The sequence below is a fragment of the Dromiciops gliroides genome, chromosome 1, assembly GCF_019393635.1.
Source record: "Dromiciops gliroides isolate mDroGli1 chromosome 1, mDroGli1.pri, whole genome shotgun sequence".
NCBI lineage: Eukaryota > Metazoa > Chordata > Mammalia > Microbiotheria > Microbiotheriidae > Dromiciops > Dromiciops gliroides.
In genome coordinates this window covers 226605091-226631520 of record NC_057861.1, presented here as the reverse complement: position 1 = coordinate 226631520, position 26430 = coordinate 226605091, and the positions used below count along the sequence as shown (strand labels likewise).

Sequence of the window (26430 nt, the reverse complement as noted above, 5' to 3'; positions counted from 1 at the left end):
AAGATGTGTTCATGAGACAGTGAGGAGGCCTGTTTGACCAGACCAAAAGGTTATTGTGGATAGGGTTGGAAAAGAAGTTTGGGACCAGATTATGGAAGGTGTATACTTTATCTTATAGGCAGTGGGGCATCATTAGTGGTTTCTGATCAGGACGGTGACATGGTCAAAATAATGTTGTAGGAAGTTTAGCCTGGCAAGATTGTGTGGGTTACATAGGACTTGGGAAGAAATCAACCAAGAGGTTAGTTGAAGCCGTTTAGATGTGATGAGATATGAACCTTATACCCGTCCCCTCTTACTTTCCTATAGGGTAAAATAGATGTCTATACTCAATTGAGTGTATACATTATTCCTTCTTTGAACCAATTCCAATGAGAATAAGGTTCATGCCCTCTCCCTTTCCCCCTTATGGCCCCTGTCTTCCCTTGTTCTTTTGCACCTCTTTTACCCCATTCTACCTCTCCCTTTCCTCTTTTCTCAGTGCATTCCTCTTTCTTAGATAATCATCCTAGATAAGATAGGACCCTAAAGCAGGAGAATGAAAATCACAATGGAAAGGAAAGGGCATATCAATTAAAGTATTAATGGGATTTGGTGACTGATTATATGTGATCAGTTAGGGATAAGGAGGACTCATGGATGACTTCAATGTTTTTATCATTTTTCTTTTATTATTTTATTAATTAATTGTGTTATTAATTAATTGTGTTTTGTCACAATATATACCTTCTCACAAACATTTCAGTGGGTAGAGTGGATAGGATGGGTACCACAGTGGATAGAGTGCTGAACTTGGAGTCAAGAAGACCTCTATCACATCTGGCCTCAGATACTTACTAGCTGTGTGACCCTGGGCAAGTCACTAAAATGGAAATAATCATATCATGTACTTTATAGAGGTGTTGTAAGGATAACAAGAGATAATATTTATAAACTTCTTAGCATATAACAGATACTATAAAAATGCTTAATTTCCTTTCCCTTCCCCTTTTACCCCCTAAAAGTACATTCCCTTAAAACACTTAATCTAGATTGCTTAATAGAATGATTGTAACCAATAACATTTTTATTTATTTTGTTTCCTGCTCTTATCATTTATATATGACTGCAAGATTTTTAGTTGAAATGACTACCATTAACAGAAATAAGGCAACCAGAAGGTGAACTTGTTTTCCTCAGAAGAGAAATTAAGTAACAGAGAGATAAACTGAGTTTGAGGTGATAATAGATCATCCAAGTGGAAATGTTGGATAAATAGTTAGGCATGCGGCCTAGTTTTGGAAATCATCCACATGGAGGTAGTAGCTAAAGACATGGAAATGATGAGATGAGAGATAAGAGAGTAGTAAAGTGCCTGATAATTGAACTTGAGAAATATTACCATTAAAGGGACAGGAGGAGAGTAGCTTTTATACCTGGCAGATGAAAACACAGCACTAGGAATCATATACAAAATGGAAGTCATAGCCAAAGTAAAGAGAATTGGAAGAATTTCATTAGCAGAGGGTTAAATACCCAAAGGTGTTGTTTTTTTTTTTTAAATGATACCAGTAGTACAGTAAAACTCTGATTAACAAGAATAGCCAATTAATTAGAATCATTTTTCTTCATTCTACCTTTAGCAGAGTAAGGGAAATAAGTCTGAAATTTGGCATTTTATTTAAACAAAATTATCCAGAGTAGAGGTATATTTGGGGGTTAAGATTCATTTAATTCAGTGTCATCTGAGGAGAAGATATGTGCTAAATAATGACCCTGGTCCTGCAAGATCCACCTTACTTAAGGAAAGAATTGGTCCTGCCCACCATATTCACTAAGAGGAAAGGACGACAGAGTGACAGATGTATAGATAAATAGATGTATATGTACACTTATAAATCTATAGATATATAGATAAAGAAAGATATATACATACTTATATATATGTGTGTGTGTACACATACTATATACATACATACATAGACTTTTTTTTTTTTTTAGTGAGACAATTGGGGTTAAGTGACTTGCCCAGGGTCACACAGCTAGTAAGTGTTATGTGTCTGAGGCCGGATTTGAACTCAGATCCTCCTGACTCCAGGGCCAGTGCTCTATCCACTGCACCTCCTAGCTGCCCCCATACATAGATTTTTAACAACAAAAGTTGAAACAAAAAGTTGTTTTTCAAGTTTAGCTGAAGTTAACTAGAAAATTCAGTTAACCACAATAGTCTAGTTCCCTTGGTATTTTGGTAGGTCTTAATGTCCTAGATGAGTTACTGTTATGAGAGAAAAGGAGTCAACCTCTGGGACGTTCACCCTCAGCTTTGCACATCTCACCATTCTCTCCAGCTATTGCTTTGTTATCATCTGCCAGACTGCAGCATCAATCAGTTGATATTTATTAAGTACCTACTACGTGCCAGACACTGTGTTCAGAGCTGGGGATACAAAAAAGAAGCAAAAACTATCTTTGTAGTGATAGAATTTAAAGATTCAAGATCCCCACGAATGACCTTTTGATCTAATGCCACAGGCTTTTGTCTCATAAAACAGAAAACTTAGATGTTCTTTGGAAGCCCTACCCTAACCCAATCAATTATAGCCCAGGATTCTGCTTCGGGGAGGCCCATCTTGAATGCCATCCGAGGAGACTTTTATTACAGGGGCCAGGCAGATTTGTCATAACGTCATTTTGTCAATAACCCCATTCTATAAAGGAATGCCGAGGATGATGCTGTTATAGTAAGAATTAAGTGCGTGTTTTAAAAAAAAAATAGGTAAAGGTAAAAAGAAGTAAAGAACAGATTCTAGCCCTAGCTAAAGGACAAGTAACTTAGGCAGATTTTCTTTTTCTTCCCTTCTTTGCAGTCTGATATACCTGAAGGAGTCATTAGAGTACATGCACCTCTTCATTCCAAGGTATCCATGGCCATTCAGCTCAATGGTCAGACCAAAGCCAAAGACATCCTGGCTCGATTTCACTGTGAGAACAGGTAGGTGACAATCAGGGTCTTAATTCAATAAAGGGAATTTTGGCTAAGTGTATTGTTTCCTTGAACCTTCATCTTTAGCTGTCTTCATAAAGGTATAGAGTCTCTTGGTTTGTGTACTTCTGGCCTAGAACCCAGTAACCTGGGGGAGAGAAATAAACATATCCTCTGAATCCTCTATTGTTTTAAAAACTATAATAAAAATAACCATAATAATACCTTTGGAACATGCAAAAAACCAGCCAGTTTAGTGTTTACTCCAAAGAAAAATCTAGACAGATGTTTTTGATGAAGGTGGCTCTAAAGGTTTGTTAAGTTTTTGATTCAATTAAATGAGCATTTATTAAGTACATACAAGATCACCTTCTTTTACATGAAGCCTGTCCTGATCTCTGCTACTAGTGTACTTCCTCCCCAAACTTCCCTGTATTTATTTTGCATCTGTTATGTGTATGCTAATATTTGTGCCTATTGTCTTCCTCTTTAGAACATAAGTTACTTGAGGTCAGGAACAGTTTCACTTTTATCTTTGTATCTTGATGTTTAGCACAGTCCCAAGTACATAGTAAGCACTTAATAAGTGTTTGTTGATTGGTTAATTGATTGCTCACCCATCTATCACCAGCTTTGCTAGGCATAGGAAATACAAAGTCAAAAACAAAATGTACTCCATCCTCAGGTAGCTACACTCTTCTGGGATGTAGGTGTACAGTATGTTAATGACATAGCCAAGATAGAGTAGTCGTGCATTGTCTCTTTGGTGCTAAGGTTCTTTTCATATACAACACAGGCAATAGTCATTGGGGTCAGCCTGAAGTCAGTGACTGGCTGCTTTCTGCATTTGCCATATACTGGCTAATCACAGAATAAAAACATTAAAGGAGAGGAACAAAAATCAATTTGTAACCAGGCACACTTACTCCAAGACATGAACTTGTACTGGGGTTTTATGAGAAGAGAAAAAAAGAGAAGTATAATTCTAAACCCTGCTATCTGAAGGCAGACATGATTTAATGGTCTCTTGTATACCTTTGACATGTATCCTAAAGAAGCCTTCCAATCATATTAAAAAGTAATAGCCTGAGGCCAACAGAAACACTCTGGACACTTAGTCATCTGTTGCTGCCTAGCCTGGAAACCTAAATCACTATAATTGTTTCAGCTTGACAGTCATATGGGGGCTTGGAGAGGTTTTTGAGGGATTTAGCAGACAAATGCCCGGCTACATGGATTGCATAACTGACTTGACACTCATTATATTTAGACCCGTGTGTTTTTTAAAAAAAGTGTTTCTGATAAAAGAAATGTTGGATCAAAGAGCCTAGGGTTGAATCAGCCCCCTTAGACCAAGTTCTTCTGAAGGCCTTTCTCTGCTCATCTTCCTAATGAGACAGTGCCTGTGACATCTGTTGCTTTAATTGCTAGGACTATGTCATATGTAATCCCTTTACTCTGAAGGATTGTCCTCCTGTGTACTACTCTTCGTATATTTCCTACCTGCCTTCAGTCGGGCCTTTAGCCTCACCTCCTCCACACCAAAAACTGGGAATCGTCCCTGGAACACTCTGGTTTCTGAGGAGTGGGGTTTTGCTTCATCTTGTTAAGATCCAGGCTTTCATCTTATGTCCTAGCCATGCCATTGAGTACTTTTGCACTCCCCCCACAACTTTTTAGTGTTCCCTTATGTTGTCTTCTAATAGATTTCTTGCTTGTTTGTCCTTGTGTTCCTAATGTTTGTACATAGTAAGTGCTTAATAAATGCTCTGTCAACTCTCTATCCATCTATCTATCCATTCGTCTATCATCTATCTGCCTGTCTATCTATCTATCCATCCTTCTATCCATCTTTCTATCTTTCTAGTCTATTCATCTAGCTATCCATCTGTCCATCTGTCTGTCTTTCCATCTATCTATCCATCGATCTATTTTTCTATTTATCTTTCTATCCTATCCTATCTGTCTGTCTTCTAGATGTCTATCTATCCATTCATTTCATCTATCATCTATTTTTCCATTTTTCTATCAAGCCAGCACTCTATCTCAACCAATCTCAGTAAGAAAAAAATGTCTACTTCTCACCATTAAAAGGGGATTATTTAGAGATTAGGGGTCCAAAGATGACCATGCTTTTTTTCCCATTACTGAAGAAAGGCTTTCCTTTGCTTCTTTCCTGGGGCATCTGAGCTCAAAGTTCATCCTGGCACCTGGTTATGAGATAGACCATTCCCTAAGTAGTCCCTTTTGGAATATACCCTCTATCCCAGGGCTAGAATGTGATCATAGGATCATAGATTTAGAGCCTACAGGGTCCTGAGGAGTCATATAGCAATGTTTAACAGATTAAAAGACTGAGGCAGAGAACAGTTAGGTCACTTGCCTAAAGTCACACAGGTAGTGAATAGCAGAGTAAAGATCCCATACCCATACCCTTTGACCCCAATCCATTAAATCTGTTACTCTTGTCACTGCACCAAAGTCTTCAACCTTTCAGGGTCTCAACTTTTGAACATCAAGTGTTTCCCACAACCTTGTTTGCCCACTCCTTTCCTAATTTAAGGAGTTAGGTCATTAAAAAAAATTAAGTTCTCAGCAGTTAAGGAGGGTGACTTTAGGGACAAGGGATATGTCAAAGTCTTTCTTTTCTATTTTACTAGGTACCATGATATGATGAGTTAAAAGAACCCAAAGTTGACATGGTCCTGCTATATATTAATATTGATTATAATGTAGTTTAGGTAAAGGGCTAAAAAAAAAACAAAGCAGGCCCAATCCTACTATTGATGTAGTTCACATTCTAGTTTAAGTAAACCAGAAGAAAGAACCAGTGAGATGTTATGTGTGCAGCAAAGGGCGTAGATGGTGGTGCAAAGGGCAATGAAGCAGTTGGTTTGCTTTTGTTGGATCACTGAGATTAAAAACAAAATTTACTGAAATAAACTTTAGCTAGATTTTGAAAGACAAGAGGGACACAGATAGCTCAGCAGGTAGAGAAATTTATTGTTGTTGAGTCATTTTTTCTAACTCTTCCATGACCCCATTTGGAGTTATCTTCACAAAGATACTGGAGTGGTTTGCCATTTCCTTCTCCAGCTCATTTTACAGATGAGAAAACTGAGGAAGACAGGGTTAAGTGACTTGGCCAGGGTCACACAGCTAGTAAAAGTCTTAGGCTAGATTTGAACACAGAAAGATGAGTCTTCCTGACTCTAGGCCCTTGCACCACCTAGCTGCCCATAGAATTTGTAGGGGCTGGTTATTCTGGTTGTCTAAAGAAACATTTTTATACTAAGACCACGAGAACTAAAAATTAAAATGTTTTCTTCTTCTTAGCCATGATTCACCAGGAAGCCTTAAGACTCAGAACCAAAGCTTATATGAAATTGGAGGCAATATAGGTAAGTGTTGTTTTTAAATTTTAATCCTAAGTTTTCTGATTCCTTGAGAAGAAATACTTGTTTTTATTGTAAGTAAATACCTATTGAAAATATTGTTTTATTTATTGTAAAGGTACATTATCATGAATGACTTTCCAAGTGAAACTAGCCTATACAAGTTGCTAATAGTTTTAGTTCATATCAAAATAATTGTATGACTTTTCTAGAGTGATGTTTTACTATATGTCAGAATATTCCATTGTTATTTGGGTGACATTTATTGAGTACGTAAAGGAATATTCACATATTGGTAATTTCTTCTTACTAGCTGAGGAAGATGGTATAAATTTACATCAATATGTATATAAATACAGAATATCCTAGTGCCAGAATTTTAAAGAAAGAAATAAGTTCCTTAATACAACACTTTGCATTGCAATACAATATACAACACTATATAACTCAATATTATACAAAACAACACAATATTATACAACATAACACAACTCATTAATACTCTATACAATACAATAGATACAACACAACTCAATAATAATGTTATTATACAATACAGTACAGTACAATGTAACACAACACAGTACAGTATAAGGCAATACAAGAAACATTTCCCAAGTGCTTCCTCCATGCAGAACACTGTGTTTGGCACTAGAGAGCTCTAAAGAGAAAATAAGATAGGGGGCAGCTAAGTGGTACAGTGGATAAAGCACCAGCCCTGGATTCAGGAGGACCTGAGTTCAAATCCAGCCTCAGACACTTGGCATTTACTAGCTGTTTGACCCTGGGCAAGTCACTTAACCCTCATTGCCCCACACAAAAAAAGAAAAAGAGGGAGAGAAATAAGATATAATACCAAACCTCAAGGAACTAATGAGGGGGTAAGATACCCATAAAGACTGCTTCATAACTCTCAAATGAACTTATCAAGTAATATCGTGCATTGTAGCAAAATGCCACAGAATGGTTGTTATCGACCTGGAAGATCAGGGCATGTTCCTGGAATTAAGCATCTGAAGAAGTAGAAAGAGCATGCTAGGTAGAGAGAAGAAACTTAGGGAAAGCACTTTAAATATCGTGCTCTTGTGTATTTAGAGAAATGTCTAAGCATTTGTAAATGGTATGAACATATTTTGCATAAGGTTATATTGTTGTTGTTGTTTGTCTTTCATTATCAAAGAGGATGATGACTTGCAAGTGAATTGGATTTAAGTGAGGCAGACCTGTGCAAGGCCATCAGCCTCACTCTCTCCTCCAGTATCATTTGAAGTTCAGTGGTCAGGATGACTGAAGAGGGCCCTAGATGCCTTTTTATGCTAAAGTCTTCTCCAGGTCTCAGTCTGAGGCAGCTCCCATAAGGTTATAACATGGGAGCTGAAAGATACCTTAGAGACTGTCTAGTCCAGCCTCTTTATAGAAAAGAAAACTGAGGGCCAGAGTGACTTGCCCCAGGTGACACATGGAGGAATAGAACTCAAGTCTCCTAAATCCAATATCCTTTTTACTGCATTATGCTATTGTTACATAAAAGTATCTTCTATAAACTTTAAGTAAAATAAATTGCTGCCCCATCATGGGTTTCTTAGTTTGACAAAAGGTCTTTTAGTTAAGAAGAAAAGTGGGTTTTGTGGCTTACAATTCATATCTGGAAAAACAATGCCACTTCTACCTCCTCAAACAAACAGAAAGATGTGAATTTGAGGATAGGAGACAATAGTGGAATGGAGAAGTTGGAGGAGACTGCCATGAATTTTTTTTTTTTTTTTTTGCGGGGCAATGGGTTTGAGTGACTTGCCCAGGGTCACACAGCTAGTAAGTCTCAAGTGTCTGAGGTCAGATTTGAACTCAGCTACTCCTGAATCCATGGCTGGTGCTTTATCCAGTGTGCCACCTAGCTGCCCCAACCGGCTTGAATTTTATTAATATATGGAGGCAAGATAAAGAAAAGTTTGAACAAATAGTAAATCACTTCCGAGTAGCCCTGGGATAATTCAGCTTTCCTCTGACCTTCTGACCATTTAGCCACATCAAGGTAATTCTTTCATTAAGTGACTATTTTCTACATACTCAAATAGTCTCAAAGGAAATTAAGTGTGTTCTACAGCTAATGGGAAGCCTTTACTTTATTGACATTTGCTTCATTTATTATTATGAAATAATTTAAGGCTAAGTCCAAGAGCTTTTGAAGTCTAATGGTAATGTGCTCCTTTGCATAGAGGTGTGCATCATTCTGGTAACTGTCAGCTAGATTTGAAGATTGATATTTAACTGATGTCTGTCTCCCTGCCAGCCTACTGGATGCAGGGGAGCAACCATTTAAAAAGAACAAGCTAAAGTTTTTAAGCATGGATGGATAGCAGAGTATACTTTCCATTTGTCCTTAGTGAAAGAGGTATTTGATGGGGTCGAGTGAAAACCAATGACCTGGAGGTAGCTACCTCAAAAGGCTCCCTTTTTCATTAAATGAATAGAAGGGAAGTTCATGTTGGCTCCAAAAGACATCCTGACTCTTTGTGATGTCAATGACAACGACTTTCTGGAAATATAAAAATTATTTCCATTTGGCTACAGGGTGAATTGGTTTCCCAGCACCATTTTCAATGAATAATTTTTGTGTAGCATTTAGATGATAGATCTGCTTGGGGAACTTTCTTTGTGTGTTCTTTCTGGTAAATTTCGTAACAAAGTGAGGAAAACAAAATCCTAACAAATTCAGAAATATGACATGGTAGATATAATTCAATTAAGATCAGCAACACTCTCTGAAAGCTACTTTCTTACTATAGATCTGGCATAAATTTAAGTGCTAAATTAATCAACAATTCACATAAATGCTAAAAATTAAAATTGTACTTTAAGCTCCTGGAATTCAAAGATTTAGGTTTTTTTTTTGTCTTTGATCTCAAGCACCTTAGCATAGTCATAGGAGGTGCTTTTAATAAATACTTAATGATTGATGGATAAGGATTATTATCATTACTACTAATAATAGTTTATAATAGCTAACATCCATTTTAGGATTATGATGATTGTAATTATTATTCAGCCTGCCATAGACATTTCTCAGAAAGTCAAAGAAACCAACACAATATTTCTTGAAATTTACTTAATGGGACCAACTGTCTTCAAGGTGTCTTCTCAGATAAGAAATGAAAAAAAAAAGTTCTTGCCTTGTTTAAGAAGGCTTTGAAAACTGAGCGGCAAACTAGGATTTGTAGTTTAGAGGGATAAGCACTCCATGTCTTCTCAAGGCTGAGTGGGAAGGATTACCTGATATGGTCAAGCTAGAAAATAATTCTATTGTAGACAGTATGTTTGTACAATCTTCAATCTGACTTAAAATGTTCTTAGTAAGGGGCAGCTAGGTGGCGCAGTGGATAGAGCAACGGCCCTGGATTCAGGAGGACCTGAGTTCAAACCCAGCCTCAGACACTTAACACTTACTAGCTGTATGACCCTGGGCAAGTCACTTAACCCCAATTGCCCTGCAAAAAAAAAAAATGTTCTTAGTGATGTTCTACCAGGCAATCAGAAAAGATGGATTTTGCGAAGAAACTCTCAGAGTTCACCCACTTACCTCCCAATGAACGAGACAGAGTTAAAGAGCCCTGCTGGACTCAGCTGGCCATTTTCTTAACCAGTACCATGTAAGCAAAATCGACATACTTCTCCCTTTTATTCTGTCATAGGGCAGCACTGTTTAGATCCTGATGCCTACATGTTGGATGTGTATCGTGCAAATCCTCATGCGGAATGGGTGATAAAACCAAAGACGAGTTGAAACTTCAGGAAATACCCTACTTCTGCAGGAAAGGACTCCACTTGTATTTTCTAGGTCAAGAAAGTGAAGAATATGGTGGAAAACCAAGCGGCTGCTTTTGACTCTCTCTGTCCTTCCCAACCCTCTTAGTCTTGAGATGCTTCTCCAAGCCAGAGGGTATTGATGTGTTCATTGATTACCAATCTGTGAACCCTAAGATAACTTCCAGTTACAACCATCTAAGCAGGAGTTTTCTTATGCCAGTTACTTGACCTACAAAGGAAGGATGATGGTACTTTCAGAGAGGCCAAGCTGGACAACGGAAGTTTCATCCTCTCCAGGATTTTGACTTGATAACTAAAGTAAATGGTGTCCTCTGTGTGGATGCCTGTCTTACTCAATTTTACAGCCTACTAAATGTAGCAAACACTACCAAATATGAAAGACAATGGCCGCCAGGGGGGTGGTTTTGCTAGTATTCCAAAGCGAGTTTCTCCACCACCTTTATATATATATATATATATATATATATAATAACAACATAGGGCTGCTTCTCAGAAGAAGAATGATGGAAATGCCCAGGGTAGTTGTGCTGCATAAATGCAATTCTTCTATCCAAATAAAACTTATTCTGAAAGTAAAATATACAATATTTATGCTTCTGACTCACTCCTCATTATTTGGTTATTTTGAGGAGAAAGAACTACTGTTTAAAGCAACCTGTATTGTTTACCTATGTTGTACTGTATTGTCATTCTCATTCTGATACCAATGTGTACTTCTGTGTGTCTGAACAAATTGAATTTTTTTTTTAAGCTTTTCATTTTACATTACGGACATAGTCTGTGAGCAAAGCATTGTCAGACTGAGGATGTGCCTGTCCTTTCATTTCTCTCTTCTTTGTAAACAGAAGGGGATTCTGTTCCCTAATCATTATTCTATTATTTGATGAATGTCTTTCCACATGCCAGTCACCAAGTTTCTCTCTTTTCCCAAACATTTCCTTATCTATATTTTATGACTATACTTAATTCTATACTCACAGTTTTGAAGAGACAGTACTACTTTTATCCAGGCCTGGAAAATACAGTTGTCTCTGGTTCTTCTTATATGAGATGGAGGCCAGTTTTCACCCTTGATCACAGGCATGGTTAAGCACAACTGTCATCAAATAAGTTGTACAAATCTATGTGTGTTTGGTAAGTTGAGTATCACATATTTTCCAAATCTGAAATCTGTCAGATCAGATATTCACCAGTCAACCTCATTTAGGAAAGTGGGCAAATGTAGTGTGTTAAGAAATCCTATAGTATTGGCCCCTCTTTGGATAATAAAGGCAGAGCCCCTTCTAGGATCAAGTAAGGATGGCTATAGTTTCATAATTGTAACAAGATATCCTGGCATGTATTCTTGTTTTATATTGTTTCGTTTCTTCTTTCTCCCATAAACAAATTATTTGTCATCTTTTGACCTTTGGCTTAGGATCAACAGATAATAGATTTGAGGGATCATTTTGGAGAGCTACATGGACCAGGTCCTAGACCTACCTCCTTTAAAGTATCAGGTTCTAATGCATTCATAATTTCTGCCAACACATCATAAAACTTCAGAATACACATGTGTCTTCCAAAAAAGAACAGCTATTTAAATAGCTGTATTACCTGACAGAAAAAATAGTTAACCTTTCTTTTTTTCTTCACAAAAAAGTGATGGTATATTGAATTAAAACATCCCCAAATCAAATTCCAGATATGTTAAACACCAGAACTAGAAAACATCCTAAGGTTTTCAGACATTTTTCTATTCTAATTTGTCATTGGTCTACTGTTAAATATAGGGGATATGGAGAAAAACAAGTAATATTTCTGTATTCATCTACTTCTGTGAAATTTTATAATCCAGAGACCTAACTGGATCAATTATTTCATTCACTTCACTTTGTTCAAGGAAAATATCTATGTGTTACCAAAGATTTCTAGCATCTATGGGAGAGGGGGAAAGCCTTCCTTCTAAATAGTCTCATTAGCATTATTGCATCTGACTTGACTGTTTACCTATAAGGCTTTCAATGTAATGTTAAGAGAGGATTTTTTATAAGTGCATATGAGAGGTAGCAAGACTTAGTGGAGAAAGAGCTATAATCAAAACCCATTAGATATAGGTTCAAGTACCAACTGCCTCTCAGACTGATTATGTGACCTTGAGCAAGTCATAGAAACCTCTTAGTGCTAGCCTTGGCTACTGAAACAATATAAATTTCAGAGAAGGTGCTGACTTACAAATAATAGAGGTTCGTCACCTAAGAATTCCTTGTCTTAATGAAATCACAGGTCCAGTCCCCCTTTCCCTTTCTTTATATTTATTAATCAGTCCTCTGAAGGAGGTAATTTACTTATTGGATTCTTGGCAACTCAATTTATGCTTAAAAATAGAAGTGGACCTTTTCACAATTCAGTTCTGGGACAGCAGCTAGATTTGAAGATCCTTACTTTTGACTTTAAAGAGCCTGTTTCCTATATTATAGGAACACTATCTTGTCAACATTGTACATTTGCCATACTTTGACAACCAAGGTGCAAAGCTGAAAGTTTACTCGCTAACAGGAGATGATGTTAACTTGCAATCTCTATTCCCTAGCCATCTCTAACATCCCCATTGTCTAGGCTCTTGGGGAACTGCTAGGTAACCATGTAGTGAAATGTTAGAGGAGGGGAAAGGATTTTAAGAGAACTTGATCTAGAGACTCCAAAGCTGCCTTAAGTGTTTTTCCTTTCTCATTCTGCAAAAAACAAAAATAAAAAAATGAAGGCTTATTTTGCACGCCGACACACTTTGTTTGGCGTATTGGTTCTAGGAATCAATGACCTTTGAAATGTACTGGAACCACTCATAGTCATTACAATGTACATACAAAATAAACTACCTCACTTGCCTTACTCAGACAAAAAGCATAGTGGATTATAATAGCTTTTGTTACAAAGTGTCCCTGAGTCTTATTATTTAATGTCAACCTTGTTTTGCTTTTGATATTCCTAGTTTAATGATGCACAAGAAATGAGCAAATGCTCCAAATACCAAAATAAAATATTCTGTGAATGTCGTGCTCTGAAAGAGTCGGTGCCGAAGCCACATTCTCTCTGTCATTAATCATTTGTTTCTAGCCATGTTCAGACAACTGGGAGTGAATCCCAGGAGCTCAAATGAGGGATTAAGAAAAAAAAAAGTTTATCTTTTCTTCCAGGCATTTTTCAACTGTTTTCCACAATGTCTTACTGGATTGGAAAATAACATCATGCCACTTGATAAAGCCAATCATTTGTATATTTCTGACCCACACAAAAGGGAAATATGGATCGTTTGTTATGGTAATTTTCATTGTAGTTGTAATAGCATATTTGTAAAGTAGAATGTGTACATTGTATTTTAACCATGAAAATAAAAAAAAAATCCCAAATCTTTGTCACTGAGACTTCTTTCTTAGATAAATTTTTCTTACAATTAGAGGCTAGCAAAATACAGTACTGTGATGGTTATATTTCCTGTTAGTCAATAATGTTCTTAAATAAAATTATTTTGAAACCCCTATTTATATACTTGAATAATACTTGAATAACTGACTTGTTACATACTTTATTATATACTTGCATAAACTAAAAGTAGCAAAAAGGAGGCAGCATTGTGTAATTGAACTGGTTTCAACCTATAGCCCTGTAAGTCACTCAGTTTCTGTGAGCCTCAGTTTCCTCATGTAAAATGAAAACAAGAGTAAATAGCCTCTTTTATGGGGTTGTTGGAGGGAAAAATCAGATTATAAGTAAAGATTTATTTATGTGTGATATAATTTACGAGAACTTACAGGTTTAAACCATTGGGACTCCCATTATCTAAATAAACTTCCCTCTACCACACCCTGATTTGTGTGCATAAATGTAGTCTGTCAAGCATGTTTGCCATCTTAGGAAAACATATTGGCTTTGAAGTCAGAGAATTTGGGTTCATATCCTGCCTCTGTTGCTACCTGTGTGGTTTTGGGCAAATTATTTAACTTCCTGGGGCCCATTTCTTCATCTATAAAAGGAATTGGATTAGATGGACTCTACAAGTACCTTCCAGCCTTAAATATATGATTCTATGATTTCCCATCTCCACTTTCTTCAGCCATTAAGCAAATGACCTGGAGGGTCCTTCTGAGAAAACAGTGTTGTTCTCCTTTAAAATTCACTTCCTCAGGCAGCTAGGTGACGCAGTGGATAGAGCACCGGCCCTGGAGTCAGGAGTACCTGAGTTCAAATCCGGCCTCAGACACTTAACACTTACTAGCTGTGTGACCCTGGGCAAGTCACTTAACCCCAATTGCCTCACTAAAAAAAAAAAATGAAAATTCACTTCCTCCATTGAGTTTACCTATTACAAGGCTACCCACCCTCAGTTCTCCTAGGTTTCTTTTAGACTTGTGTTATACAGTTAAACAGTTATTTGTTTAGAAAGCTTTATCAATGCTTCACTGAATCTCTGACCTCATCTAACTGGTATTCTTTCCACTGAAGATCTACTCAATACATCACACACACCTGGTAATATTCTATCAGCACAGAACTCAACCAGCCATATCAGGCAGCTAGGTGCCACAGTAGATAGAGTGCTGGTTCAGGGGGACCTGAGTTCAAATATGGCCTCAGACACTTATTAGCTTTGCCTGCCTCAGTTTCTTTAACTGTAAAATAGGGCCCCTACCTCCAAGGGTTGTCATGAGGATCAGATTAGATATTTGTCAAGTGTTTACCATTTTGGAAGGCACTAATAGGTGCTCAATAAATACCTGTTCCCTTCACCTTTCCTCCTGCCATATTATTATCTACCTACACTACTGTTAAGGCTAAAATTCTAGCTAAACTGTCTAAAATATCTAATGAGTGGTCGCCAATAAATTATAAGCTTTAGCAAGAGTTAGACTTTTAAGCATTTATTAAGGAGAATAAGAATTTGGTAAAGAGAGAGAAAAAGGCCTAGATTCCTATCTATTAAAGGGAGAGCACATTTCTAGCTCCCTTCTCCGCCAGAGTCCAGAGGAAAGAGAGTGAGACCGAGCGCCAGTCTCTTCCTTCCTCCTCCCACTAGTCCGCGTCACTTCCTGAAGCCTGGTCTTGCCCTCAAAGACCTTTGCTTCATGGGCAGAACTCTTCTACAGTAAGTCTCCAGCAGGTGGTGTCATTCCAATCGTTACACTACGTAGCCAGCTTATTTCCTTGTCCAATTTTGTATTTCCTGTGCAATATTTTCTAAGGCATATTTTATGTGTAAGCCATTGGTAATGTGTGATAGCCTACACATACCTACCAGATTTATCTTTTCATTTCCTTTTGGGTCATTTGCAATAATTAATTCTTTGGAGATTGTGGTGGCCCATGATTTGTACCCATAGAGCATCATTGGGAAAGTATTGGTGTTTAAAAAAAAAAAAAAAAGGTGGCTTTTTATTTCAGAGATCAGCTTTGGATTATTAAACAATGTGTATTTTCTCAAATTCAATCTGGATTGCTTTCCTATTCAAGTCAAGTTACCTTCATCTGAAGTATCTATCCAAAATCTATGTCTCAATGGAGAAACTCAGTGGATTTGCCATTCAACTTCATGTCAGTCTGGACACTCTTAATCCACTTAATTATTTCTATGTGCATTGTTATGTTGAACTCTTGGCCAATCCTGACCTTTCTCAGTCTGCTCCTTTTGATGTAGAAATGCCTTCATCCTTTGGAAATTTGAGTTATTTCAAAACCCACTGGGACCTCTTCTAGTTTAACCCTCTCATTTGTACTCCAGGAGCCCAGACTATTTGTTGTGCCACTGTGCATTGCAAATATCTTTTGTTGTTCTGTGGTGTTCAACTCTTCATGACCTTATTTGGGGTTTTCTTGGAAAAGATACTGGAGTGGTTTGTCATTTTCTTCACCATTTCCTTCTCCAACTCATTTTATAGATGAGGAATTGAGGCAAAAAGGCTTAAGTGACTTGTACAGGGTCATACAACTTGTGTCTAAGGCCAGATTACGACGAGTCTTCTTGACGCTATGCCTAACATTCTATCTACTCTGCCATCTAGCAGCTCATGAGAATGTCTACCAGGATTATAACTACAGAGGGTGTTAGGTGGTATATGGATAGAGTGCTGGACTTGGAGTCAGGAAGACCTGAATTCAAATCCAGCCTCATATACTTACCACCTATGTCAAATTGCTTAACCTCTGTCAGCCTCAATTTCCTCAACTATAAAATGGGTATAATAGCACCTGCTTAACAGGGTTGTTGTGAGAATCAAATGAGATAATATTTATAAAGTGTTTAGCATAGTGCCTGGCACATAGTAGGTGCTTAATAAATGCATATTTCCTTCCTTCCTACAGGGAAATTAAGAGGAAAATGGCATTATTTCTAGGCAATGTGAATAGAGATCCAGGGGTAACTATAGCATACATGTGAACATAGAGTTGTCCACGAGGTGTAGTTATAGAATCATGTTTCATCTGCAGCTTTTTGGTCAGGTGGTATAGAAAGACTAGAGAAATCTCTCAAACTTCATTATATTTATTTATTTATTTGTTTGTTTGTTTATTTGTTTATTTATTTATTTATTTTTGTGGGGCAATGAGGGTTAAGTGACTTGCCCAGGGTCACACAGCTAGTGTCAAGTGTCTGAGGCCGGATTTGAACTTGGGTCCTCCTGAATCCAGGACTGGTGCTTTATCCACTGTTCCACCTAGCTGCCCCTCAAACTTTACTATCAAAGAGAATATAAAAACTCAGAACCCAAATCAGTCTCCATCTCTTTGTGTACATACAGAAAGAAACAGTTATCTATGCTGTTAACTAGAGACGTAATCAGCAGAGGTAAAAGAAGGAAGGGAATTCCAAGGAAAAATGTTCAAAATAATGAATTGGTTTGGAACCATGAATCGAAAGTAGAAGAAATAAAAGAAACAATGGAAGAAATGCATGCTTAAGTCAGAATCTTTTTATGTATTTATGTGTATCTGTTTACAGCAATAAGTTTGCTAACATAAACCCAAGATGAACTTTTCTGTTGGAGTAAACTGAAGAGAGAAGTGTTCCCTTCAGTCCTCCAAGGCATAAGCAGTCTGTTCCTATCCTGTTAAAATGGCAGACTGGAAATGTGCCAAGCTATCAACAAGCTACAGAGACAGAAAAAGGATTTTGACTTTCAGGAATCTGGTTTTTGTTTTTTTGTTTTTTTTCGGTGAGGCAATTGGGGTTAAGTGACTTGCCCAGGGTCACACAGTTAGTAAGTGTTAAGTGTCTGAGGCCGGATTTGAACTCAGGTCCTCCTGAATCCAGGGCCGGTGCTCTATGCACTGTGCCACCTAGCTGCCCCTCAGGGATGTGTTTTAAAGAAGATCATATGAGCAGCTCCATTCCCTGTGTCAGCCTGACTGATTACAGAGTAATGAGTAAGATTCCCTTCTCTTCTACAGGAAAAAAATGGCCTCTTGGCCCAGTACTAGTTCAGCAGGTTTCTGACACAGGTAGGATCTCTTCTTTGCCCAATATAGCGGACCCAGGGACAGAATTTCCAGACCTCAATCTTCCCACACTGCATGTTTCCATAGAAACGTGAATAGAAAGGCCACCAACGGTGCAGAGTGAGAATTCACTTGTGTATTTCTGTTGGGGGCCCATCAGCAAAGAACTGCAAATGTCAGTTTCCCAATTTAACTGCCAAGGTTAGTCACCTTTGGGTTGCTCGAGGTTCCCTGCCTCAAAATGCAGGGTGCATCTCTCTAACCCATACCTTGCCTTTACCATGACACTCTGACATGTAATTTGAATAGTCTCAGTTACAAATCTCACCTCTGTCAACCAAGAGAACGACAAAGTAGGATGGTGTACAAAGGTTTCAGAAAACATGAAAAGGGACACCAGAAGAGCCTTGCAGTACAATAACTTCTTTTTACCTTATGATGGGATTAATAGTCTCCAAATGAAATTAAAATTTAATCTTAACCATTCCCTCATGGAAAAGTGATTTATTACAAAGAGAGGTAGTTACTTCCCTTCAACTAAGTAGCTGAAAACAATTATTTTTTCCAGACTTATAGAATATGAGTGGCTTTCAGCTAAGATATACCAGCACAGCTAGAGTTAACAGGTAACTAACTACATGAGTAGGAACCAAATGAACCTTTGAAAACATTAAAAACTGCTTAGTTGGTTTAAAGGAATGTATTTATGTGGCTTTTTTATTTTCTGGCTTTTCAAATTATGCTTGCTTTCTATAAGAAAATAAGCTGATTAAGGAAAATAGCCCCATTTTGAGGGGGGCGGGGTGGGAAGTTGACAATTAAGGAAGTTCTAATTTGTTGCTATTGCCAACTTTGTTGTCATGCAGTATATTCTGATTTTGCTGGCCAAAGAGAAAATTAGGTCAGGACTTGGAAGAATGATGCTGAACAAAATGATGCATAAAGAAAGACCAACCCCTTTGTTCCCCCTGGATGTAGCTTTGTTTGCAGGGGGGAGGTTTGGGGGAAGGGGGGGGGGGTTCTATTCAAGATTATGTTGCAACCATCTTCTGCCCTCTGCTGGAATTATAATGTTCTGGTACTTTTTCCTTGACAGAAACTTGGGATTTATGAAAAATGAAAGCATTCACATTTCATTTTGCCTTTATTATACATTATGTTGTTTCATTTATTCTTTTTTAAAACCCAATATACAATAAAATGGAATACTGTCAAGTAATCAGTAGGAAAAAAAACTTACTGTAAACAGTGATTAAGCAAAATTTGTTTAGAGACCCAATTAATTCTATAAACATTCGAGACAACTTAGTAGAGGTATTTGTTGTACAAGTGGTTTTAGTTTTAAACACAAATATGAAATTTCTCCCTAGAAACATCTGACCTGAGTTGGAACGTAAAGGTGAACTAAGAGTCTGAGGGTTCACAATTACATTTCCCTTCAATTAAAACTTAATAAAATGCTCCCCAACCAGCTATTTCTCTTGGAATTTAGAGCTCAGTCCCAGGACAGGAATGAGGGAAGACTCCACGGAGGTCAAAGGCTTTGCTGAAGTCAATGGATTCCACTTGTTGACCCTTAATGAACGTGAGCTTTCTCATACAGCCCCGGAAGGAGGTCTGGCTGCTCAGACAGTTTTGCTTTGTATCAGCTGTTTAGAAAAGGAAAGTAGACAAAAGATTGTCAGATTTTACTGAAATGAGTAATGAAGAAAATTGAAAATGATACAAAATAAAAACGATCTCAAGAAAAGTGATTTGTAAATCCAAATTTTAACACAACCCCCACACCATACTCATTGCCTCCTTCTGCAACAACATAAAGCTTTTCCAGTTCTGAAGATGAATGTTATGAAAAATGGTTGGATAGGGGGCAGCTAGGTGGCACAATGGATAAACAACTGGCCCTGGATTCAGGAGGACCTGAGTTCAAATCTGGCCTCAGACACTTGACACTTACTAGCAGTGTGACCCTGGGCAAGTCACTTAACCCTCATTGCCCAGCAAAAAAACAAAAAGAAAGAAAGAAAAACAGTTGTATAATATTGTTTAAATTATGTTTCCCCCTGCCTTTATATATGTCCAATGAGATAATGTACTTTGTAAATTTTAAGGTATTAATTATAAATGTTAGTTATTATTATTGTTATTAATCTATGCAAACATGTATTCTCATTTTAAAAGCATGGCTTAGGGGACAATTAGCTTCTCTTAGAACTCAAGTTGCAATTTGATGAAGCCAAATTTGATTTAGTTAAGAGCCCCTAACATGCAACACATAAGGATTATAATAATGCTTTTGGTCTAACAACTAACCCATTTTATTCAATGAAGATGTATTCTCCCTGTGAAAGGCACTGTGTTAGTGACAGAGGATAAAAAGACCAAAAAAAAAAAAGATTCTTTCCTGTCCTTTAAAGAGCTTAATTCTACTGGGGAGATTCATAGGATTGAGAAAGACCTTCAAAGTCATTTACTTCAATTCCTTCATTTAACATATGAGGCAGTTAAGGACCAGAGACTTAGCCAAGGTTCTTTAGGTAGTAGTGACAGGGCCAGAATTCCAATCTAGGTCCTATGACTCTACTTGCAGCATGCTGCCTCGAGATATAACATAGACACACAAAAGTAAAGGTTATCCAAAAAATGATGGAGTCATATGTCAACATCATAGCAGAGGAAAGGCCTCCCAGATATAGGAGGTGGTCCCTGAGATGATCTTTTAGGAGGCTAAGGATTCTATAAGGGAAAGGAATATTCTAGACCTGGGAGAATATTGGTATAATGTTGTATAGCGGTAACAGTCATCAGGCCAATCTGACCAGTTCAGAGACTATATGAAGGAATAATCTGAAATAACTGAACCCAAGGGAGATGATGAAATCACCAAAGGAGGACAAGTAGATAGAATAAGGGAACAAGGCCCAGGACAAAGTCTAGTAGTGAATAATGACACTGTTTCATGTCTATTGGACGTCCTTTTGATAGGTATGACCCATAATGTACACATCGCCCAATCTCAGCAGTTAAGGAGTTAAATTCCAAGAAGAAGAGACATCTAGAATACTCCATGCAAGCTTTTGACATAAACACACACCTAATGCTTTTTGATCATAGTTGCTGATTTAGTGCTTTAGCAATTTCTTTTTATTTTTCATGTGATGATTTGAATTTGGTAGAATGCAGGTTATTTCACCTCCCCCAAATGCCCAATTTATACCTAGAAATATGTTTATTCACCTGAGAGAACCAGCTTGCTACTGTGCAAATGACACATGAGGTTTCAAAACACCTATCAACACAGCAGTTTATAGCATCAATTTTAACAGTTGCTTGGAACATTTTTAATGCAGTACAAGTCAGCATGGGCAATAATAGGCTATCTTTCTGTTGGGCTTTGAAATAGGTCTGGTAAAGGTGGTGGCCTAGGGTATATGCATTACTCATCTATGCTTTCAACTCATTCCCAGAGGAGATTTATTGGGAACTGGTAGTGCTTGTATTTCCCAAGAAAAGTCCTACCTATAATTAAGAACACAATTCCAGGGGGCAGCTAGGTGGCATAGTGGATAAACAACTGGCCCTGGATTCAGGAGGACCTGAATTCAAATCTGGCCTCAGACACTTCATACTTACTAGCTGTGTGACTCTAGGCAAGTCACTTAACCCTCATTGCCCCACAAAAAACAAACAAAAAAAACCATGCCAAAAAACCACACACAGTTCCAAAAGGCCTAAGCCCATTATTAAGCTATCCCCACCAAGAATATATACATACTTGTAAATGTTTAACAACTGGCTCTCTGGGCAAAATGTAGTTACAACATATTTTTAAGTATAATCTGCATCATTAACATCTTCTTCATCACTTTCTTAAATCTAGATAATCTAGACTTATAATATTTGCCAATTTCCAAGGAGTAAATGCTCACACTAGAAATTTAACCATCAGGTCTTGAGAGCCTATAGAAACTGGCTCCTGCATATCCCACTTCTTCCTCAAAGAAGAAGATTCCCCAGAATGGCAAAGGATTCTTTCCACTGAGGAAATGTTCCCTTAAGAAATTGTATTCTGGGGGCAGCTAGATGGCACAGTAGAAAGAGCACCAGCCCTGGAGTCAGGAGTACCTGAGTTCAAATCTGGCCTCAGACACTTAACACTTACTAGCTGTGTGACCCTGGGCAAGACACTTAACCCCAATTGCCTCACTAAAAAAAAAAAAAAGTTGTATTCTGGGTGTTAGCAGTTGTTCAATCTCAAGGAATTCTACAGGAGAGCACTCTCAATGGGAAGACATGGAATACCCTATGGAGGAGTGGATGCCTGAAGTAGTAGTTGGTGCTCTGGCATGAAAGGTTCCAGTTTTCCCTCCCTGCACCATCCTATCTTGTCTCTCCCCAACTTGAAGAAACTATTGCTTCTAATAATGGAGGCAGAAGCATGTTTCCAGTGTGGGTCATAGTGCTTTATAGTCTCTCATTGGGAGAATAACATGTGCTCAGGACCAGAGCCAGGTCCCTTGGAGAATCTCCATGCTTGTGGGATGGAAGGTAGGATGGGAGATAAGGGAGGTGAGACTATAGCCACCAACTCTACAGCCTTCTAAGAAGTGTGGTCCTGTGGGAACCTTGCCCTGAGCTACAGGTAGACACTGCTATGGAATGTTTAGCCAGTTCCTTACTCTAGAAGTGGGGAGATCAGGCTGAAGGAGTATTTGCTTTTGTCCCCCTGCTCTTACCAATCCAATTCCCAATGTCCAACTTTGGCCACTTAAGAAAATTATAGTCCCTGACTGATGCAGTTAACTTAAAACGACTAAGAATCATAGAATTTTATTTTTATATTTTTATATAATAGATTATATACATATATATTTTAAGAATCATAGAATTTTATTTTTATATTTTTATATAATATATTATATGTTTATATACCTATATATATATTTTAAGAATCATAGAATTTTAAAGCTTTAAGTTCCCAGAGAAGTTCACTCTCCTTGTTTTACAGATGGAAAAATCAAACCCCCAATTTAATTCAACTGATATTTATTAAGCACCTACTATAGAGAAAGTGTTGGACATACAAAGCTATGATCCAAATGGTCCTTGCCTTCAAGCAACTTTTTAATTTTTATTTATTTATTTAATTTAATTTAATTTTATTTTTGTGGGGCAATGAGGGTTAAGTGACTTTCCCAGGGTCACACAACTAGTAAGTGTCAAGTGTCTGAGGCCAGATTTGAACTCAGGTCCTCCTGAATTCAGGGCCAGTGCTTTATCCACTACGCCACCTAGCCACCCCCCAAATGAGATATTTCTAAAGCACATTATATACTTCAAAATGTAATAAATAATAGCTAATTATTATTATCATTATTATTGAGATAGAATCTTTCCATATATAAGCATACCCACGCTCATATGAATTAGGAAGAAGGGAGGGAAACAAAGGGAGAGAGAGAAAAGTTAACAACCGAAAGGATCAGAAAAAGCTTCCTCTTGGTCTTAGAACTATTGGGAGGTAGGACCGAACCATGGCCTCAGTGATTTCATGTGTGGTAGTAGCCCATACCCCATTCCTGGCTGCCTAAAAAAAGGAAGACAAGGTGTTCAAGCTTTAAGGGGTGACTGACATGGCTTGCCCAAGGTCACACATCTAACAAGTGTTATTGATAATTAGATAAAGACAAGAGATGACATGCTCATAAAATTTGTTCAATAATGGGAAGCTGGAAGAGCTAATATTCTGTAGGAATGAATAGGATCCCAAAAGATTTCAACAGGCTAAAATGGTGGGTCAAATCTAAAAAGAAAAAATTATAGCTGTCTTCAAGTATTTGAAGAGCCATCATGTGGAAGAGGAATTAGGAACTTGTTCTGCTTGGCCCCAGAGGACAGAAGTAGGAGCAAAAGGTGTAAGGTACAAAGAAGCAAATTTAGGCTTATTAGAAATAAAAACTTCTTAACAATCAGAGACTTCCAAGAGTAAAGTAGACTAATTTGGGTGGTAATGGGTAACCCACTCACTTGAAGTCCATAAACAAAAGCAGAATGATCACTTATTGGGGACTTTCTTAAAAGAGTTACTTCCCCCCTCTCCCCCCCGGGGAATGAGGGTTATGTGACTTGCCCAGGGTCACACTTGCCAGTGTCAAGTGCCATAGGCTGTATTTGAACTCAGGTCCTCCTGAATCCAAGACCGGTGCTCTATCCACTGCCACCTAGCTGCCCTAAGAGCTACTTTTTTTTGGGGGGGGTGAGGCAATTGGGGTTAAGTGACTTGCCCAGGGTCACACAGCTAGTAAGTGTCAAGTGTCTGAGGCCAGATTTGAACTCAGCTCCTCCTGACTTGAGGGCCAGTGCTCTATTCACTGTGCCACCTAGCTGCCCCTAAGAGCTACTTTTAAAAAATATTATTTATATATTTTGGGAAAAGATTTGTGACACTTTATTTCTCTAATGGTTAAATGATTTTTAAATAATATTTTCCTCCCAATTTTTTTCAGGAAATGGTTGGACTAAATGACCTTTGAGTCCCCTTTATACTTAGGATTTGGGATTCTGTGAAATGCAAAGTCCTATATTTGGGATGAAAAAAAAATCAACTGTACAAGAGGAGAATGGGGGAATCCTGGTTAGACAATAGTTCATAAATATGAGAAAGCCCTGAGGATTTTGTGAACTATAAAACGAATATGAATCTATAGGGTGAAGAGCCACCTAAAAAATGCTAATGTGATGTTTTAGAATCATGAATAGAAACATGATGTCCAGTAAGAGAGAAGTAATTCTTCTACTGTACTCATCTTTGTCAGACCCTACTAGAGCTTGGTAGTCAGTTCAGGGTGCCATCTTTTAGGTAAAACATTGAAAAAGCAAGTTAGTGACTAAAGAAAGGCAACTAAGATGCCAAAGGAACTTGAAACTATGTCCTGTGAGAATGGACTGAAGGAACTAATGATGTTTTTAGCCTTGAGCTGACTAGGGCTGAGACTAGGGTGGTATGATAGTTGTCTTCAAATAACTGGCAGGCAATAAAAGGGACTAGTCCTGTTCTTGACCCCAAAGGGTAGAACTAGGAGCACTGAGTATTAGGCAGATGTAGGTTAGATGGAATGAAGAACATCCTAATAGTCCAAAAGTAGAATATCCTGCTTTAGAAAGTAGTTTCTCATTCCTGCAGATCTTCAAGATGATAGCCTTATTAGAAATATTGAGGAGAAGGTCCCTGTTCAAATGGAGGTCCCACTAGAAAACTTCTGAGGTCCTTCCAACTCTGAGATTCAGTAATTTCAAATGATCGAAGGACATGACTCCCATCTAACACTTCTTTTAACTACCCTAAATTAAGTGGTTCACTTTATGTCAAATAATACTTACTTCCAAAGCCACCTAATGGTTTACTTATTAGCATATACTATTTGAAATTCTTCCTAGAACACCTGTGTACTTTAAATAGTAATTTTTCAGAAACAAATCTTAGAATGAGTCAGGAATCTGTTGTGCAATTAGAATTTATATCTGAATCTCCCAATTATACATCTCCAGTGGCAACCTCTTTCTATAACTTAGACTTGGAATAAAAAAAAAATCATTTCAGCCTGGTAACATAGTTAATAATAGTTGACTGGTCAATTCGGAAAGCTTCTTCATGCATAAAACTGGACAGAATTTATTTTTTTTAAGGAAGGAAGCCATATTTGAAATATAGGCCATCAACAAGTCATCAACACTGTAGAGAGACTGCTGGATCCCAGCGGGCTCAGTCTAAATGACTGAATTTTTGTGAAAATTAGAAATGATTGAGAATTTCCTGGAAGATTACATACTTGTGATCAGCATTTAAAGGTGACTTTTGGAGATGTATAGAAAAGGCTGTTCCTCCAAGGAAATTGATGAAGACACTTATGAAAAAAAACACACATCTAAATCACCACATGAAATATTTCAATGCTATCTGTCTTGGATGATGTTGTGCCATTAATAATCCCCCTGTTGAGAGATAGCTTAAACCAAAAACATATACCATATGGAAAACTGGAAATTCTGCACCATAGCCTCTGCATATAAAGATGGTATTCAAAAGAGGAACCTATAAAGATTTTGTTTACTATAAAATAATCTAGGATCTTTCCATCCCTAAAATAAGGCTGCAGGCTTTTTTTTTTTAACACATAAGTCCACAACCTAACTGGCATAGCATCCATTCTTAAATTTCATTAAACCCAATAATTGATGTGGGAACCATAATGCATAAGTCTTCAATGATGAGTTAATTTCAATTGGCTTCTCATATGGATATATGGCTATACATACAGACTATACCATACATACCAGGATATCCCCCAACATAGATGGGATTGTTAGTGTCTGCAGATGTGGACTGAGTGTGTGGGCTTTCAGCAGGAATGGCATTTCCATCAACAATTAAAACAATCCGATGTTTGCTCTTATGGGCTTGAAGCTTGTGCCACTTTCCATCACAAAGACTACTTGCAGATTTCGGTTCATATGTAGCTGTAATCCTACCAGCTCCATTGTTGACATGGAATGAAACCTGAGCAAATAACCAAGAGATAAGTAAAAATTGGGGTGAATCACTTTCTTTGCTATTGTTTAGTCATTTCAGTGATATTCGACTCTCCATGACCCCATTTGGAATTTTCTTGGCAAAGGTACTGGAGTGGTTTTCCATTTCCTTCTCCAGCTCATTTTACAGATGAGGAACTAAGGCAAACAGACTTACCCAGGGTCCCACATAAAGTACGTGTCTGAGGC

The 26430-nt window shown here is 37.7% G+C and overlaps 2 protein-coding genes across 2 annotated transcripts in view; one reads left to right on the top strand and one right to left on the bottom strand.

The window, feature by feature from the left end:
• ARHGAP28 (Rho GTPase activating protein 28) overlaps positions 1–10693 on the top strand; it is a 207395-nt gene extending 196702 nt beyond the window's left edge. The window contains exons 14-16 of the mRNA XM_043976564.1: positions 2847–2971; positions 6299–6363; positions 10047–10693. Of these exons, the coding sequence (XP_043832499.1) occupies positions 2847–2971; positions 6299–6363; positions 10047–10138 (282 nt within the window). The 3' untranslated portion in view covers positions 10139–10693. The remainder of the gene's footprint in view (positions 1–2846; positions 2972–6298; positions 6364–10046) is intronic.
• Positions 10694–18815: 8122 nt separating this feature from the next.
• Positions 18816–26430, bottom strand: part of LAMA1 (laminin subunit alpha 1) — a 210069-nt gene continuing 202454 nt past the window's right edge. Inside the window, exons 62-63 of the mRNA XM_043975002.1 lie at positions 25987–26209; positions 18816–19301 (exon numbers count right to left, since the gene is read on the bottom strand). Coding sequence (XP_043830937.1) covers positions 19141–19301; positions 25987–26209 — 384 coding nt within the window. The 3' untranslated portion in view covers positions 18816–19140. The remainder of the gene's footprint in view (positions 19302–25986; positions 26210–26430) is intronic.